Here is a 19748-nt window from a genome sequence, read left to right as displayed (position 1 = left end):
ACCATATCTGACAAGTAGCAGCCGTCAGAATGTGTGACCACGAGGCTAATTGCGAGCAAGGTTACCTCCCCTAAATATGTAGTTTTTTCTTTTACGCCGTTTGCTTAGGCGCTCTTCTTCGCCCTCCATTGTCTAGCACGCACGAGCAGACGATGTGAAACAGCGCCCTCTGCGGTCACAGTTCCTGATGGGTCACAGCTTTCGGTGTAACACCTGTTTAACGTTTAATTCCGTAACTGTTAGCACATAGGTGCACTAACATCACTATGACCGCGTCGTCTCTGGCGCTAACGGCTGGAGCGCGCGGCGCCTCAACGGTAAACGATAACGGTTATGACTCAACCGTTAACGTAAGTGAAGTTCACCTGATACGGGCTGAATAAGAATCTCATTTGTCAGCGGTCAACCAACAAACACAAAACAGCGAGCCTTTGGGGGAAAAGGAACAGCACTTCGAGAGCATGTGGTCTACTGAGTTAGGTAAGCAGAATATGAGTTGAAATAATTTTAGACAAGTTATACAAAAGGTAAAATTAACCGTAACTTAAAAGTTGAATTAACGTTAACGTTACTCTCACCCCGCATTTGTTACACTGACGCCCTTTTCGGTACGGTTAAGTTATTAAGTTATTTCTGTAACGTTGAATTAACATTACCTCTAGCCTTAATGAAATTAGTAATATTATTAACGTTAGTTGAATTGCATTAAGGCTAGTTGATGCTAGTGTTTACATATGTCAACGTCAACACTAAAATCAACTGAATCGTCGCTCGTCTAACGTAAAGGTTAACGGTTAACATTAAACGTTAAAAGTTAACGTACAAACCACAAAAACCAAAGTAACTAACGAAATCTTAGTTTCGATGTTATTTAACATAGACCAGGCAATGTTTTCATGAGTTAACCCACTGCTAACCTAACTTTTTATTTAACCGCCACGACTTTGGCGCTAACGGCTAGCACCTTGGCTAACGGTAACGTTAACGGTTTCTAAGAAACGTTAACAGTAACTGACAGTTAACGTTTCTTAGAAACCGTTAACGTTACCGTTGTATAACGTTGTATACATTTGTATTATTCTCACACACCGCGCACGTCCGTGACGTCATCAACTCGCGACGGCCAATCCAAGATACTACATCCCCCTTCTTTTGAAACAAAACGTGGCTATAGTTGCCAAACGGGATAATAAACATTGTCCATTTAAACATTTCTGAAGAAATACATATAGGCTTCTACACATGCCAAATCCACATGAACATTGCATGACTGAAGGAAATATAAGGACAATTACCAGTTAACATGTATTAACAGTTTGATGCTAAACAGCATTTCAAGTATATCAAACGTAAACATTTTTATTCCTCATAATCATATCCTTCAGTTCTTTTCTGCTGGGTATTACAAGTTCAATATGTCTCTAGGCTTCACTACAAGGCCTGATCTGGTGGTAGTGCAGTCACTGTCAACATGAAGGGCCTCGAGAACCAACTACTTGGACGCGTCATCCTCAGAGAGAAATATGTCAGTATCCATGTTGTACTTCATTTAGCGGTTAATAATATATATAATAATATAACAGCAAATGGTGAAAACAGTTGTAAGATATTGATACAAATATGATTACACATTTTGACAGGAACTGGAGGCAGAAAGATTAAAACTAATTGAGGATGTAACTGCCAATAAGATAAAAATGAAGGAGTTGGAAGACAACTTGCTGTACAAACTCAGCAGCACAAAAGGTACAGTGACACAACAGTAACTGGTTGATGGTCAGAGCTAGTTGATGGTAATGTATTTATGTATTTCTACAAATAAAATGATTTTTGTATGTGTGAATAAAGGTTCCTTGGTCGATGATGACTCAATGATCGGCATCCTGAGTACAACTAAGCACACTGCAGTAGAAGTTGGTGTTAAGCTCAGTGTGGCAGCAAAAGCAGAGGTCGAGATCAACATAGCTCAAGAAGAATATCGTCCTGTTGCCTCCCGAGGCAGCATCCTTTACTTCCTCATCACAGAGATGAGCATGGTCAATGTCATGTACCAAACGTCCCTCGGTCAGTTCCTCAAAATCTTTGACCTGTCACTGGCAAGGTATGGTTTCACCAAAACAGTTTTTTAAAGAAATATGTCTAAACCATCTCGGAGTTAATGGATCTTTTATTTCACTATGTGGCAAATTAACTCCGCGCTAAACCCCACTATGTCTCAGTTGGTAAAAAGGGTAGAAAGCGACCAGGCTATAGGTGCTGTAATGCACACTCAAGGGTGCTGCTGTAGTAAATAACTGCCCCTTGCACCGTTGTCACCGTGTCTTCGAGAGACAGCTTGTGTCACACTCCTATTTGCCATTGTTACTCTCACAATAATTATTTTGCAGGTCGGAGAAGTCGTCAAAAACCCAAAAGCGGATTTCAAACATTATTGAATGTCTGACCTATGAGGTGTTCAGATACACAGTGAGAGGTCTATATGAAAACCACAAGTTCATCTTCACACTCTTGCTGGCTCTCAAGATTGACTTGCAAAATAAAAAAATAGAGCATGAGCATTTTCAAATACTAATTAAAGGTGAGACGATTATCACTGCTGGGAAAAATGAATGCATCTTTCTTTTTGTTATGGCATCTTATAATATGATGACTCCTTTGAACATTCAAATAGGTGGCGCTGCTCTTGACCTCAAGACCTGCCCCACTAAACCATTCAGTTGGATCCTTGATATGGTATGGCTAAATTTAGTGGAACTCAGCAAATTGCCACAGTTCACTAATATCACAGCCCAGGTGAGTTTGAGGTCCCTACAATCTGAATTGCCATTTGAAAAGTGTCATTACAAGCTACCAATGACTGAATTAATTATTTGTAGGTATCGCAAAAGGGCTCAATCTTGATGCCCCAGAGGACGGTGTGATCCCAGATGGATACAACTCCCTCGATGTCTTCCTTAAACTTTTGTTGATAAGGTTGGATCCTGCTGCTAATTATGTTGCTTATGGACAAATAGACAATATGATGTTTAACACAATAATATTTCCCAGGTCTTGGTGTCCTGACCGTACCTTGTCTCAGGCCAAAAAGTATGTAGGAGAATCCCTGGGCGAGAAGTTTGCCGAGCCGGTCATCTTGAGCCTTCACGGCACATGGGAGGAGAGTGATCCTTGCACGCCTTTAATTTGCTTCCTTTCTATGGGTTCAGATCCCACAGACCAAATTGAAGCACTGGCTAAGAAACTGAACCTTGGTGAGCTTTACTGCCCTATAAAGCGTAGAACTTTTACAAGCTTCTCATCTTGCCTCTTCACAATTGTGCTGCATGTGATGAATTGTGCTGTCATCTCACTACATTGGCTTGTCTTATAGAATGCAGAGCTGTCTCCATGGGCCAAGGGCAGGAGGTGCATGCAAGGAAGCTTCTTAAGACATCAATGATGCAGGTATGTATATATGTATACGTGAATGAACCATTACACTGTATGAATGAATACTTGTGTAGAATACAAGTGATGACTGTTTCACCTGATCTGATCTGCATATGTAAAGGGCGGCTGGGTCCTTCTGCAAAATTGCCACCTGGGCCTGGAATTTATGAATGAGTTGCTGGAAACTATCTCAACAGCAGAGACCATGCATGATACCGTCAGGGTTTGGATCACCACAGAACCACACGATCATTTCTCCATCACACTCCTACAGGTGACACTTTACAAAGCTATGTATTTTGAATGAAGACATTCTTACCTCATGTATTACTTGACTAGTTCCCTGAGATAACCTTTTGAAATAGAGTGTGCACAATACATTACATGTACATTCTCAGCACGTTCTTCTTACCTCTTTACCTCTAGTCCTCCATAAAGTTTACCAACGATCCACCCCAAGGAGTGCGTGCTGGCTTGAAACGAACATTTGCCGGAATTTCCCAGAACCAGTTGGAAGTCAGTAACCTGCGGTGTGGGAGCCTATCGTATACAGTGTGGCCTCCTTCTCCACACCGCTGTACAGGTATGAAGTCACGTGTACCTATTGAGACAGTTAAGACTCAGAGTGAAGTCAAATCTAAAGGGAATCCTGACATAGTTTTACATCATATGATCATTTTTATTTTCATAGAGGTTAATTCAATTACATTGTAACTCATGGTTTTATATTGTATGTAATGTATATTGTGATTGAAGATAATCTATACTGAATGAATTGAATGGGCAACAAGTTGCCGTACCTTTTCATTAAATATTTTTTACTTATGTTTTTTGTTTTTGAAGTATTGAAGTAAAATGAATGCAAGAATCCTTTAAACATGACTATAAAATGCTACAAGCAGACTGCAACACATGTTTATAATGCATGAAACAACATAGAAGTGTTAGCTGTTTAAGTGTTATGCTTAAACATGTGTTTTATTACTTTTTTGAAGAACGACGTAAATTTGGACCATTGGGTTGGAACATACCATATGAATTTAACTCCGCTGATTTCACTGCAAGTGTCGAATTTGTTGAGAGACACTTGGATGATTGCGGACCCAGGAAGGTGAGAATGAGGTGACGGCAGTCTGACTCTAAAGATGTCTTTATCATCTTCCTTCACTTGTCATTTTGTGCTTTCCCACAGGATGTCTCTTGGGTCACTGTGCGATACATGCTAGCCGAAGTGCAATATGGAGGAAGGGTGACCGATGACTATGACAAACGCCTACTCAAATGTTTTGCCCGTGTAATAATCACCATTTTTTTGTTCATTCTCCTTGATCAACCCGTTTATTTATTATTGATTTATTAGAATACATGACAATGGGTGTTTTTCATTGCAGGAGCTATGAACCCAATGAACATCTTCCCACGTCAGGAGGTCGATCGAATGCAAAGAATCATCAATGTGGTTCGCATTAGTCTGACTGAGCTGAAACTAGCCATTGATGGCACTATCATAATGAGCGAGGTCAGGTCAATCATTTGGTCGCACCAGAAAATATTTTCTGAACATGTTAATTTGAAGTAAAGTGCAAAAGTCATTTTTATTCCTAATTCTAAAATTATTATTAATTGTGCTGTGAATCTGCTGATGTTTGGCTCTTAGAACCTCCGTGATGCCCTGGACAATATTTTTGATGCCCGTGTGCCAAACCTGTGGAGGAAAATCTCCTGGGAGTCGTCCACACTGGGCTTTTGGTTCACAGAGCTTCAGGAGAGAAACAAACAGTTCAATAGCTGGGTGTTTATTGGCAGACCTAAAACATTTTGGATGACAGGCTTCTTCAACCCGCAAGGTGAGAAACTGGGTTTTTAACAGAAAGACATTATTATGTTTGTGTCACACCAGTAAATTATATTAACACTCAAATTCAAAGAATCAACATTAGTTGTATCAATACAGTTACAGTGTTATCCAATGAAGACCTCCAGCCGTCAGGTAGAATTTTGTGCTAATGTCTTCAATGGGGATGTTTTTAGGGTTCTTGACGGCTATGAGGCAAGAAGTAACAAGGGCTAACAAAGGATGGGCTCTGGACAGAGTCACGCTGACCAACAAAGTGCTAAAGCATTCACAGGAAGAGATCACAGCATCACCGCAATAATTCTAGCAGATATAAAGTATGACTTGCATCTACATCTATAATGTACTTAGAGGGATATTGCAATAAGTGTGGTCATTTTTATATTATTTTGTTATATGGTAAAAATTGTATCTGCTCTTTTTGATTTTGAAAAGAGTGAACAACTGATATTCATGCTTCAAGGAAATGTGCATTATTCAACAGGAGGGAGTTTATGTTCATGGTCTGTACCTGGAGGGCGCTGGCTGGGACAAGAAGAACACCCATCTCATTGAGTCCTCAGCCAAAGTGCTATTCACAGCCTTGCCTGTCATCCACATGTTTGCCATCAACTCCACTGCCCCCGTGGATCCGAAGCTGTATGTCTGCCCCGTCTACAAGAAACCGAGGCGAACAGACCTGAATTACATCACAGCAGTGGCGTTGCCGACCATGAAGTCCCAGACCCCAGATCATTGAATCATGCGTGGGGTTGCCCTGCTCTGTGACATCAAATAAAATACAGCTGCCCGTCTTTATTAATCTGAAATGTTGCTTAAATGAAAAATAAAAATATTTTTAATCTGAAATGCCTGTGCATAACTGTATATAAATATGAGTATTTTTACACAAGCTAAAGAATTTATGTTCTGGTATATGACAAATCATCCCGGGGTATAAGGTTATGAGGTTCTCTTTGTTAATGCATTTAATTCCACGTACCAGCAGTGAATTGACCGGATAGGATGAGTGATCCCTCAAATTACGTTATCAATAACTTATGTTTATTGTATTGTTGATGCACAATCACTCTGCCAAAACGATCACATTAATACATTCTCTTCCCAGTTCTTTTTAGTCTGCAGGAAGGAGGTGGAAGAAAAATGGTCACAAAAAGCACATTTAAGAAGAAAAAAAATTGATTGTAAAATTCTTTACCAGTCTCAAACAAAAACTCAAAAGACCCAAGTGTTGGCAGGTATACTGACACACTACAAGTTAAGATACTAGTAACCAGGAAAATGATCTTTGCATACATGATCAAATAGCACTGATTGATGTCCATCCCTGTTCTGTGTGCACAGGACCGGATGCATCCGAGTGGCTCCAAACTAAACTAAACCATTGTGTTTCCCTCAGGCACATTTTTCTCTCACTAATGTGGTTTTTAAATGTAAAAGTTAGTTTAAAAATTCACCCATTATTTGCTTACGGTTTTATTGAGTAACGGAATAAATGACAGTCAATGCAATGAACACAGAGCGCAACCATTAACATGTTTCCTGGTGAATGCTATGCACATGTGTAAGATGCGTGAGGTGGAGGGAGTTTTTGATGAGGGACATCATTTTGAGTGACACTTTTGGGGAAAAGTGAACACTGGGGCAAGACGAGCAACTGGCGCCAGCCAGCAAAATCACCTCCACCCTTTCAGTGATCTACAATCATGTCAACGGATGAAGGGGTGTCTTTTTGAAAAGTGTTCTTAATCAAACCCAATTAATTCCGCTCCTTTCCCTCATTATTTCCACCGTAGACCACGTCCCGCTACTCAGCCTGTTAACTAGAGCCCGGGCCCCAGCGAAGGTCACGCATGGCAGAGCAAAATAACATGACAATGTGTGCAATGAATCACTAGTTCTGAAGGCCTCTCAAGCAAATTTTGGGTGTTTTTACACTAAGTCTTTTTGACAAAGGTGTGGTGAGAAAGGCTTATCTCTAAATATAGCCTATTCCGAAACTTTTAATCAACATCCTTTTTTATGTTAATATTACGCAATGCTCTAGCCGCAAAAATAAAGAGTAGCAAAGCTGGTCATGGCGAGAAATACCTTAAAAGTGCAAATAAAATCCTATCCTGAGCAATTATTTTTGTTTTGCAGAGGCCATAAATATTAATTTGGTAAACTGAGCGGCGAAAGTTCATCGCACACAGAGACTTTCAGCTCTTGCCCCATAAAGAATATTTGCACACACTTTTTCTTTTGTAATATACTGAACTTAAACACCTCCTATGAAGCCACCTATTTCAGTATCTAACAATTTCCGTGATGTAGACGCTCTTGAGTTTTGGTCGTCTGCCCACTAATCCATTGTTGAAAAAGTACTCAAATGCCAAACAGACCTCTATACAAACCTGCATCCAGAAATAAACTGGAGCCTTTAAACCGTGCAAGCTACTGGAGGGCAATTAGAAGTCGAGCCCTTGTGGCTCTACAGCCCAACAGGCGGGCCTCCTGACACCCCTGGATGGGCCTGATGGAGTGGAGCTTCATCTGCCTAACGGCTTGGCAAAGCTCCACAGGCCTGGACGGACACAACAGGCCTCCATCAGGCCAGCGCTCTCTGTCACAGCTTACGTGGCCCATTGTACATAAGCGCTCATTAAGGACACAAAGTCATGTCGGTGGATCGCAAATGCATGTTTTAAAAATGAAAGAAAACAAGATCCACAATCAAGGTGCTTCTACAGTGGTGCTGCTGTAACTTTATTCTGTTTTGCAATTGGACAAAAGAAATCTCATGCGAAAAACTTTAAAAAACAAAAAAACAAATGTTAAAATAATAAACATGCCCACATATTTGTACATTTTCTAGTTCTGTTAGATGTCTTTGGCTTTTTAGTCCACTGTTGTTTACAGGGATTATAGCAGTATAAACAAAAGAAACTATCAAAGTGACAGTGTGGATGCTGTCATTTCTAAAGGCCATGATATACAGATAATCTTCTGATGTATATATTCCTTACACTTTATTATGCCACAGGGGACACATTCCCCTCAAGGCATTGCCACAGCACTAAGTATAATTTTTATCTAAAGAATGATAACACAATTCAAGATACTCGTCCCTCGATTCCATTAAATGATGTTTGTCTTTCAGGAGCCAGAGAGAAAATGTTAATAGGAAAACTTTCCCGGGCAAGGACCCTTCTGTATCATTTGAATCCACACATACACACACACACACACACACACACACACATAAACACATACAGCATAAACACACAAGCAATATCTTTGAAAAATGTCAAACTGTGCTACTTCCCAGGGTTAGAGAGGCTGCCAGCACCCATTAACTTCCTTACTCCTAATCCACCTGGCTTTAATCAATATTTAGTCAACAGCGCAATGAGGAGCATCTCGTACCAAGATTAAGACAGCACTTCATAAAATACAACATTGATATGCGCCCCGTGTATGTAAATCAGAAATAATATAAATGTTCAAGCTTGAGGGGAGGGGCAAAGTTAAGCAGGTCTTGAAAAGGATTTTTGAGGGGCATCTGAGGCCATTCTGGCCGAGAATCCAGGGTTAATCGCTTTAAAAGCAGTAATTAGGTGTTAAGAGGTATGCTTGTCTGTTTAAATTAGCCTCCGAGCAAGATTACGCTCTGTGACTTCCGATAACCTCCATCATCAGGGCTCAATGCTCCCCAAAAGGCCAGTTTATGATTTAAATAAGACACATATCACTTTTGAACCAAATTAAACTCATTTAGTCCGGAGAAGTGTTTTTTTTTTTTAAATAAACATTTGTGCTATTTTACAAAGAACCTAAACTTATACACTAGAAAACTCTGGGCAATAATTACACTGTCCAGGAAAAAAATAATACATTGCAATTACAAAAACAAAATCAACAACAAAACAGACAAAGGTATGAAACAAACTTATACTAGTATTGTCTAGTTCTGACAATATGTACAACAGTATATTAAACCCCAGAAAGATATCGTCACCTCAGGGGAGTTCTGCACTGTAGACTGTGTTACACTTTTCAATTAAAATGATTTAAGACTGAAAAACGTTGCAACGTCTGACCACATGGCTCTTCGTAGCCTTTTATATTTCTGTTTGCCAGAATCTCAAATGTATCCAAAATGTACTAAATGAATGTAGAGACAAGCGTGTTAAAAAAAAAAGGATTTCTTCATTTTTCATCGGGGGTTAAAATAATTAAAGTAATTCTTTTCAGAAACACAAGGAGTTTATTTTCAAGCGCAAAAACACGGACTTCTTTTGTGTCACGTGCCATGGGTTCACAAAAAAAACAAACAGTGGAAAAAACATTTTGTAAACATTCAGCGGCTCAACGATCCCTCCACGCATCAGGTCACATGTGCTGCCAGGTTTTATCCATCGACTGAATGTGCTCTTTGGCCTTCATCCTGAGGGCCGCGATGCTCGAGCTCCTCTCGTCCTCCATCGGGTATTTATCGCTGAAGCCCGGTGGGCACTGGTATGGAGGGGGGCCCATCGACTGCATGCCCTGCACCATGCCGGGTGGGGTGTTGAGATAGCCGTGGCTCGGATAGCCGGGCTGCATGCCCTGCGGTGAGCCCATGAACCCTGGGATGGAGTGCATGGGTGTTGCACCAGAGATGGGCGAGGTCATCCAGGGGTCCAGGGGCATAGTGGTGGCGACCGGCCCCATGTTGGGAGGCATCGGAGGACGATTGAAGGACAGCATGGGGGAGTCGTGGAGCTTCATGGTGCTGGTGTCCATCTTCTCCTGACGTCTCCACTTGGCTCTCCGGTTCTGGAACCACACCTGGAGAAATTCAGCAGCTAATTAAGGATTGGTGCAGTGAGAGATGGGAACACAAAAGCAATAATCATTCATCTTAAAAAAATATATACGTATATATATATATACGTTGATTTCCGGGTGAAACTTGATAAACAAATCAAGGAAGTATTTAAATCTATACAATATAAAACATTTGAAATAAATCTCCATACACATCGGTGTACATCCTGCAGTTCTTACCTGGACACGAACCTCTGGCAGGTTAACTTTCATTGCCAGCTCCTCGCGGCTGTAGACGTCCGGGTAGTGGGACTTCTCGAATGCTCGCTCCAGCTCGTGGAGTTGATAGGTGGTGAAGGTGGTACGGTTTCGCCTGTGTTTTTTTTTGGTGTGCTCTTCCTCTGTGACGGCCTCTGGAGACTCCTCGGCAGCGTCCACTTCCTTCTGCAGGTCACTCATTCCTTCATCACACTTGTCTCCGGAGAATAGGTCAGATTCTAAAGTAAACGTGGAAGGATTTAGTAAGGTGTATGAGATAAAGGAACAAATCATAAAACAAATACATTTAGAAACTGTGTGTTGGATAAGTTCCATGTTACCCACTTTTCTTCATCTGTGCTTTTCCAATCTCAAACAAAGTCTCAGTTTTTTCTATTCTTTCTCTTCTGTCTCTAACCATTGTTTCCGCAGAGGGGGGTTCGCTCCATCCGATCTCTTTGTTTTCTAGCAATCACCATTATTTGATAATGCCTTGTAAGGTTTGTACATCGTATGTTTTGTATTAATTCTTTGTTTTTATTTTGTGTGTTTTTTCTTTTACTGTTTATTTTACCTTCTGTACAGCACTTTGGTTCCACTTGTGGTTTTGAAAGTGCTTTATAAATAAAGTTGAGTTGAGTTGAGTTGAGTATTTTAGTTGGATACCTAAAATCTGTGACACCTCAAATCCTCAACTTGTGTCAGCCATGATTTATTTACCAGCATTAGAAATGTCTGATGACCTTGGATCACATTCCACAGCTTTTCCGAAAGATTTGTGTATTATTTCATTTATCAGTGAATGCATTATACTTGATCTACCTCAGGTTCTCTTTTGTCTAGATTTAGGTAGTAGATACTTCACCAGGAGGAAACACCTTTACATATGTGTGATGATCATTTCCAAATGGATGTAACGTTTTACTCTGCAGCCTGATCAAAAAGGGAAATCTTAAGGTTTCTCCTCATGACAAAACAGCTTAATGACGATGCCCTTTTCATACGGTTGAGGACTTGCAAACACCAGGGGTTTACCGAGTCCATTTGACATCCCGTCTTTCACTGGATTCTTCCCTCCCCTACTAACAGATGCTACCACTTAAACCTATGATTCCCTTCCTCCTCTAATCTAACAAGGGACTTAAGTTAGCCTCCACACAACTTAAGTAAACTGTCTTAGTCCAGATTGTGTCATCCAAAACATGAATGTAGAGCAAGCCAGCCAATAGTAAGATGCACTAAAGGCTAATTAACCATACTAAAAAGTTTAAGGCAATATGTTACTACTGAAATAATAATGGCAGGCAGATAAATCTTTACTTTCCAGCTTGTTTGTGAAATATTTAGAGCATGGTTGTTTTAAAGGGTACACCATGAATAGAGACAGAGCAGTAAGATGCCTATCAATACCAATTAATACTTAATGCTCCCCATAATCTATATATATAATGAATTCTGGATTAAGTATCTTAAGGCAAAGGAGTTGCTCTTTGGCTTTATCGTTTGGTATATTATGCCATTATTTCTGTAATGAAGTTACATGTATAAAGGAACCTAATAAATGTGTGTAGTTTATGACACCAGTCAAAAAATACGCTTAATATCTGAATTGACCAAAATCAAACTCTTACAGATTGATGGAGTCTAAAAAATATATATTAATATATCATTTTGACCAGTTTAAACGTCTTGCAAAGCCTTTATTCAGTGTATGAAGCACTTTTAGAAGGGTTTCTGTATATTGTTGTGTATTCTGTTCATATACCATGAACCAGGCCATTTTAATTCAGCCATTCTTTTTCACTACCTACATGTACAGAAAAATCCCAACTTGTTCCTAATAATTTACCTAAGATCAAGCGTCATGTAGATTAAAAGGTTGTTCTTACTGAAAAAGCAACATACGGGTACAGCAAAAATGAGGTTTGCAGCATAGTGGCTGCAACACTCTGGGACTCTGGGAGACATTCTTAGGGCAATAGGAGAAGTTTTATTATTATTTTGTCTTTCTTTGGCTGCTTCTGTTGTTGTTGTCGTACTGCTAAGTAGTCTGATTTGATTAAAACTACATTCCTGAAAAAGGATGTGTTCACAGAAGTGTTGTACAATTCTTCCTGGTTTCCGCTCATCAAACCTTTGTTTAGTTATATTAAGATACGTTGCATTGTCATTTCAGACAATCAATAAAGTTGTTAAAATATTCCGCTATGACAAACTCAGAGCTCTACTTGCAGAAGTTCCTAAAAATCTCAGTTATCTCTGTATTAGAGCGTTTTGGTGCCTAATAGTTTTCTTTTCTGAAAAGACTCACCATGGTAGGAAGAATGTTGGGAGCTCTCAGCCAATTCTGAAAGGTGCCCGTAAGCAGCAGACGGGACCTGCTTCTCAGGGTGCTGTGCGTTCTCTCCGTTGGCTTTTAGGCTGTCATCCTCCCCTTCAGAATGGAGTAAAGGGTCCTGGTCTTTAGTGAATCCCAGTATAACATCGATGCTGTGGACCCGGCCTCCAATGCTTGACCCAGCACCTTTTGCAATGTCATAATTGTCCAGGCAGCTATCGTCCACTATTCCCAGGGTGTCCATTGATAAATGCATTCGAGCCTTTTGAGACACCTTTTTTTCCCTTCTAAACGCTACCAATTGTGTCAAAGCAGGGCGGTTGCTGTACAAGGCTATTGTTCGGCTTTACGTGAAATGGAGCAGATCGCGTTAGGGCCGTATCCTTCAAGGAGATGGAATATATTGTTTACACAAAAGACCTACCAATTCACATCTATGTCTGCCAGAGAATGAGAGAAAACCAAACAAGGCAAAGTGTTAGACATCAGACAGCATGTGATATCTGCAATAGTGAGCAGGTTCCCTGGTTTCGATTATCAAGCTTGATCACTTTATGCATTAAGCGTGACTCTTGCTTTTCCCTCCAGAATAAACATCTCATCGCTGTATGTTAATAGTAATGACTCATTTATGATGAATAATTACATGTGGTTTTCACTACACACATACAAAAACTAAGATGTAGAAAGAATTCAAAAGTGAGAAAATTAACAATACGTCAAGCTTATAATGTCTAGAATAGGAAAAGTGTCACTATAAATATCTAAAAAGTTTTTTCATCATCATGCAGCTATTTTGGTCTGGAATCCACCAAGCTACATTCGGGAACATCTTGAGAGGCACCAAATAAAGGCTGTATTTGAACAATATTGCATCAGGAAATGTTTTACAGGATGTACAGTGCATAAGTCCATAAAGTAATCTCACCTTCTTTCAGATTTCTGCCACGGGCTACGCTACTTTACATGGTGTCTCTGTAGTCCATATGTTGAGCAATGACACACTATCTGCAGGAGGCACTTGTTACCCCGAAGTTTAATCCTTGAAATCCCCTGCACACAAGTGAGCAAAGCACCTACCTTTGGATTCCTGTGCAACAAGCACATGTAGCGTCTTTCTCTCCTGACAAAACTCTCCTTAACCACACAGGACACTAAAGCCTGCGGGGGAATGGTAGTAAAACCAAAGGTTTTAAGAGGTTTATTAATTGGAATCCTGCCCCTTTAAGAATGACTGACAGTTGTTTTCTGGTCAAGTAATTGCTCCAAATGTGTCCTGCATTCAGACCACAGAGGGAGGCCATTGCTAATGAAGCCTCAACAAGACTTTCTTTCAAAAAATCTATTGTCTGAAAGATAATGGCTCGTACTCAGAGTTTTCGCTAATCCCTTCATTATAGACAATATAAGGGAGAAAAGACACAGAGATGGACTTTTAACTTGAATGGGTACACACTGTAAAGACTTGTATTCAAAAAAAGGTTTTCTTCAAGTAGGCACTTAACTCTTTATAAGCAGTATTGCTTTTGAATTAGCTCAATTTATTGTGTGAATGCAATAACTAATAAACTATACAAATTCTCTATTGATTGCATGTTTCATTGCATTACATTATTTGTGGGAGACAATTAAAAACATTGTTGGAATAGTCTAAGATAAAATAATTACTGACAATAGTAAATTCAAAATAACTATCTGACTTCTGATGCTTTATTTACTACTAAAAGCAAAAAACAGTTTATGAAATAAAAAAGAAGGGATACTCAATTTGACCTAATTTACTAAAACACAAGCAGAAATAGCAGACAAGACTTTGTGAATGCAAGCATGCAAGTTTCTCCTCCGCCAGCTGGCCCAACCAAAGCTGGGCAGCTACAGTAGGTGTTGCAGAGATCAACCCCATCCTTAATCGGTCTAAAGACTTCTCTAGAGATTTTCTCTGACCTCACTCTTCCTATCTGATGATATATTTAGGAGTTCTTCGCACGCCAGACGAAAGAAATCCAACATGGAAAACTTCTGCCGAAGGTATTTTCAAGCATTAAGCAAGCCACAAGTAAAGCATAGTGGTTTACTTTATTATTTATTATCTTCCGTTAACACCCAGTCTTTTGGTGTGGGTTTGTCTGTAGTCAGAATACTTGTATTTCTACATCTACCCTGAATTAAGGCTATTCTTTATAATAGTTTCAAGAAGAGTCAAGGATGTATTATATACATATGCAGATGTACATACATCACATGACAGGCACTTACAGTTATTTCATAAAGACATACATAAAACACATTTTGTACTTGGATTTTATTAACAGGGCTGCATTGCCAATGCTTTCTATGAGCAATATTTCCACTTTATAAGTATAATACATACAATATAATAACACATCTAAAGATGTTGTCATATGATGACTAAAGACAGCCCAGTGTATGTTTGTAATGTTTTGGGGATCCACTGTTCTCTAACTTTAAGTGCATGTGTGAAAACAAAGGTTATTATTCAAAAATTGTGTCCGTTGATTTTTAAGACATTGACATTTTATGCAGTTAATGGGAGTTGTTATTGTGTCCCTCCATTATAAATATCATATAACAGCATTTTCAAACATTCAATGAAGGCAAGACTTTGAAAGCAGCATTAATTGCCTTAGTAAGCTGATTCCATAAGACAGTCTATTGACTTAAAGGATGAAAATTACTCCCATTAATTAGTGGTGCCACTGAGAAGATTCATTGCTAGTAAATCCTATCCATAGAATAGTATAATAATATTACTGGCACTGACTGTTTGAGGAATTACATGTATTATCTCCACCAAAAAATTAAATAAGTTACATATAGGCACTCCAAAGATAAGATGCGATAAACAATGGGAGTAATATTAAAATAACCATTTTTAACACAAATCCTGCATTTAAAGCTAGAGCAGAAGCATGAAACATGTGGAGAGTTAAGCAGTGGGCAGGTGGAGCCTGATAGAAAGAGGCTTTCCAGTTGCATTGTGGGAGATGTAGTACCCAAGGCTTGATGATGAACCCATACCGGGGTCAAAAAGGCCTCTGCTGCTTCTGTTTGAGCATTCTTTTTTACAAGTACTTTTTTTACAAGTACTAAATACTAGTACTAAAAATGGTGTAGCTCTTTAAATTGCGGGGAATAAACATGTTGACCTGTCATACCACAAAAAAAACAGTTGAGAATTAATAATATGATTTTGAGTTTTAGAGGCCAATGCATGCAAGGCCCATGCATCTAGACACCTTTATGCAAATACAGTGCTTCTACATTTATATCGGGATATTTGTACACACTATTTATGCCACTGCGCACGGATAATATCTTCCAAAATTCTTACATTACCAATTATAATATTTGGGATATTCTTTACTTTCTGACCCACCCCGTTAATGGCTTATATATATATGACACTATTCCTAATACCAAGTCGCTGGTGAGGGAAATTGATAATCATTTTATCACATTAATATATTAAAGCTGTCCTTCTTTGCTTGTTTCTCCATTATCCTAATTGAGTACAAATTGGTTAAGAGGGCGCTGCATAGCTATCAAGCTCCTTAGTTTTATCAGATGACAATTTAAGCCCACAAGATCCTATTAGGAAAAAAGCTGCTAATGTTTCAAGGCGCTGTGTCAGCTTACAGGGGAAAGGGGGATGGTGAGCAGCAGGGGACGACAGGACGATGACGGAAAGGGAGGGTAAAACGCGGAGAGACTGATCATATGATCAGCCCCAGCTGAAATGTGAAGGAAGAGCTGACAATGACACTCGTTGTGCAGTCGTGGAGATGCTGGTTAATGATCTGTGTTACACGGTTAGCAAAAAGGAGGTTTGTTTTATTTACTTTAAAAAGGACTAAAAATCTTCAAACTTTCAAAAAGGCGAAGGACTATGTTGAACTAAAAATCTGTAAAATTGAAATCTCTTACTGTGTTACAGTATATGCCAAAGGATGTGACTAGCAGAAGGACCATGTATTAAAAGGTTAAAGGTTAGAAAAAGAAACAGGTGGCTTTAAGTAAGCTAAGTCAAGTTAACCTTCGTCATTAACAAGAGGGAATAATAATAATTTTAGTAATAACTCCCATCGGAATGCCTGATCAGAGTCCGTCAGATGGTTCTATGAGGCATCATCTTCTTCAAACAACCAACCAGTCACATTGCACTGTTTCGGTTTGATTTGAAGGAAACTGAACACTGTAACTGACCTCATGGACAGTAACACAAACTCGTATTGATCAGGGAGAATTGAGTCGCTTTTCTTTTCTGATCCTACTTCATCCTCACAGAGTTAAGAAGGATTGAACAATTTGTCCTTGTGTTTTGATTGGAAAATGACGTGTTCTACTCATGTCAACAGTACATGTTGTAAAATATTACCAAATGTCTGTTTGTGTGGAAAAGAAAAACAGACAAATCACAAAAGAAACCTCAACTGGTTTCAATTGTTTTTGTAGAAAACAAAGTCCATAGCGGGGGTATTCAGCCCCTCTGTCCAGATTTAAACGCCTGGCCTGGAAAAGCTGAACTAACGTCATTTGTCTCTAAGCACACGTCTGTAAGTATTCCTGCAGTAATGTCATCAGTTCTACAAGCCGGTGTTACATTGATAGGTCTGAACTGTGTCTATTTAAGGGTGGTCTCTTCAGGCCCTGACTCTATTTTAATAAGATTACCTCCACAACAAGAGCTGCAGCTTGGCACAAACCCACGTCCTCTTGACGCACTGCCATGTTCTGCAACATTGACTACGCCACACACCTAGATACTGACCTGTACGTGGACAAAACACAATTAGGATTTGTAGCTTATCCTAAATAACAGGATCAAGTAATCTGTTGTTTTAACAGATAGCCACTATTTCTATTCAATTTAAATTCCGTGAATCTTGTGAAATATTAAATATGCAGACTACTATATATATTACTTTATACTCTGACAGATGTACAACATAGCTAGTATACTCCAACTAAAGATCGGAAATGACTTCTCAGACGCCTTATGCCACTTGGATTTAAAGAAATGGCTGACATGTCACAAAGAAACCACACTTTCAATTGGACATTGAGGACCGTAATTGCTTTACGGTTTGCCTTTTGACTTAATTAAAGATAACTAACACATCAGTATTACTTAAGAATGTAAGGTGATTAAATAATTATTGTTTGATTGCACACTGGCTAAGAGACGTGTTTAACGGTGGCTTTTTGAAATCGAGCCCTGACGAGTTATTACACACAGAGCCTAATCTCCTTCTCTGGCTAATTTGAGCATCAATGAAATAAACCCCTACCTAAAGCTACCTTGTAAGCCTACTCTCATCCGTTGATGTCACACATGCATCACACATGTCCACACAAGCAAGCAAGTTCAAATTGCCTAAATCACACCCACACACACACACAGACACACACACACACACGCACACGTTAGATTAAACAGAAATAAACTTTGATCTTTAGACCCTTTTCACAGCAGCCTTTTTCACATGTCAACAGTTGTGCTATCCACGTATGTAATTGATCAAACGAATTACGGTTATTTGGCGTCTCGCGGCTTTATCAATTCCTTGGCCCACTTAAATAGAAGAGAGACATTGTTAATGGTATTAATTGCACCCGTGTTTAACCTCTGAGGAAATTTCAACACAGCTGAACAGAGATTATTGTGTTTGCAACAAGCTGTCCTGGGATCTGATTAACTTTTATGTCAAAATATTGTAATATAAAACTCAAAAGGATGCATGTATAAAGACATTCATGTGTTATTATATAAATCAAATAAATCAATCAAGAGTTGTGCTAACCACTGAATTGACTACTAGACCCCAAATCACACACAAATCAGCAACTGATCAAACCAAATCTTTTTCCATGAATAGTTTTAAGACCCCATAAGACTGTAAAATCATCATCATTGGCCGGTGTCGTTACTTATAAACAGATATGGCAGCTTCTGTTCTGTTTCCAATAACCATGACCAATAAAAAGCAGTATAAATGTGGACCTGGTTGCCCTTCAAATTCAGGCTTTGGCCGTTATGTGAAGATTTATTGTTTTGTACGTGTGTTAATATCTGTGCCTCTTAGACCGACAAAATGGGAGCCTACTTTAAAGACGTGCTAATCACGCCTGCTAATCCCTGATTAATGGCTATGTAGGTCATAATTTCTCTTCACGCTTTCCCCTCTCTTCATCAATTCAGCATCAAACACTGTACATTAATGAAGCTTGCTTTTGTCTGTAGAATGATAAAGCTCCGTCTTAGGTATTGTAAAAAGTGCCTCCAGACACACACTAAATCATGTGGGCAATCTGACCCGTCATTTAGCATCATTGTTGTGATGTGTGCGTACTCCACAGAAGGCACAATGACCATTCTAAGCAGTGCTACGCTACTCATTCATTGTTTGATATGAGGGATGAAAATCAAATATTTGCACTCTTTTTTTAGACCTAGAACAATAATCGTTGATCAACTTCATGTTCACCAGTTAGTTTCTAACTTCATGTGTCAACGGGAAAATTGTAGTAACAAAAGAAATGGCGGAAATTGAATTAAATGTCAGCCAATGTGGTATAACAATAGCTGCTAACAGACAAATGAAATCTCATTATCAAAGAAAACATGAAAAGCACCCCAGACTAGACCTTTTTTCTCCTCCTAAAAATCTATATTTTAAAGAAGCTTTCATCTTAACTCCTCGGTGACCTAAAACCTCTCTACCTAACACAGAACTTAGCAGGCTCCGGACATTGGGGCAATAGGTCATAAGATAACCTAATTACTAATAATCTCCCTGTTATATGGACATTACGACTTTCACAGGATATTTTTTAAATGGACATACACCCGTATATCTGGTTGTCTGAGTGATACATGCACATAATTTATCTTTCTGCAAAAGATGATTTTATCAAAACAAGCTGTATGCAGCTGAATATGAATATGTTTGCTTTATATTAGCTGATACCGTAACATGTGTTCATTGGATTCTGCAAGTCCATATGGGATCAATATCAGTTTCAGATTATGGGCTTCATGGTGTGGATGTGTGAGTC

General features: G+C 39.2%; 2 protein-coding genes across 2 annotated transcripts; one reads left to right on the top strand and one right to left on the bottom strand.

Moving 5' to 3' along the window:
- Window positions 1-1444: 1444 nt before the first annotated feature.
- LOC119209546 (dynein axonemal heavy chain 8-like) lies at window positions 1445-6094 on the top strand (the record flags this gene model as incomplete). The annotated part of the gene is given in 16 exon segments (XM_062557850.1): window positions 1445-1525; window positions 1641-1746; window positions 1849-2101; window positions 2388-2578; window positions 2672-2836; window positions 2889-2973; window positions 3049-3251; window positions 3371-3444; window positions 3551-3703; window positions 3856-3952; window positions 3955-4019; window positions 4537-4540; window positions 4821-4948; window positions 5087-5276; window positions 5461-5601; window positions 5769-6094. Coding segments are annotated over 15 exon segments (1920 nt in total), but the record flags the coding sequence as incomplete, so codon positions are not given.
- A 3081-nt stretch (window positions 6095-9175) lies between these two features.
- On the bottom strand, window positions 9176-13670 carry LOC119209539 (retinal homeobox protein Rx2-like). The gene is made up of 4 exons (XM_037458949.2): window positions 13600-13670; window positions 12645-13111; window positions 10316-10572; window positions 9176-10096 (listed from the first exon to the last, which is right to left on the bottom strand). Exons 2-4 carry the CDS (start codon window positions 12925-12927, stop codon window positions 9659-9661), a joined length of 978 nt encoding a protein of 325 aa, XP_037314846.1. The 5' UTR covers window positions 12928-13111; window positions 13600-13670; the 3' UTR covers window positions 9176-9658.
- Between the last annotated feature and the right edge of the window lie 6078 nt (window positions 13671-19748).

Source organism: Pungitius pungitius, chromosome 15, assembly GCF_949316345.1.
Source record: "Pungitius pungitius chromosome 15, fPunPun2.1, whole genome shotgun sequence".
Classification (NCBI taxonomy): domain Eukaryota; kingdom Metazoa; phylum Chordata; class Actinopteri; order Perciformes; family Gasterosteidae; genus Pungitius; species Pungitius pungitius.
This window is presented reverse-complemented; position numbering and strand designations above follow the sequence as displayed.

Coding starts and splice junctions, on each gene's coding strand:
- LOC119209539 (XM_037458949.2), bottom strand. CDS start 12,927: ATGCATTTATCAATGGACACCCTGGGAATAGTGGACGATAGCTGCCTG. Junction 10,573..12,644: donor CCAACATTCTTCCTACCATG/GTGAGTCTTTTC, acceptor CGTTTACTTTAG/AATCTGACCTATTCTCCGGA. Junction 10,097..10,315: donor TGCCAGAGGTTCGTGTCCAG/GTAAGAACTGCA, acceptor GAATTTCTCCAG/GTGTGGTTCCAGAACCGGAG.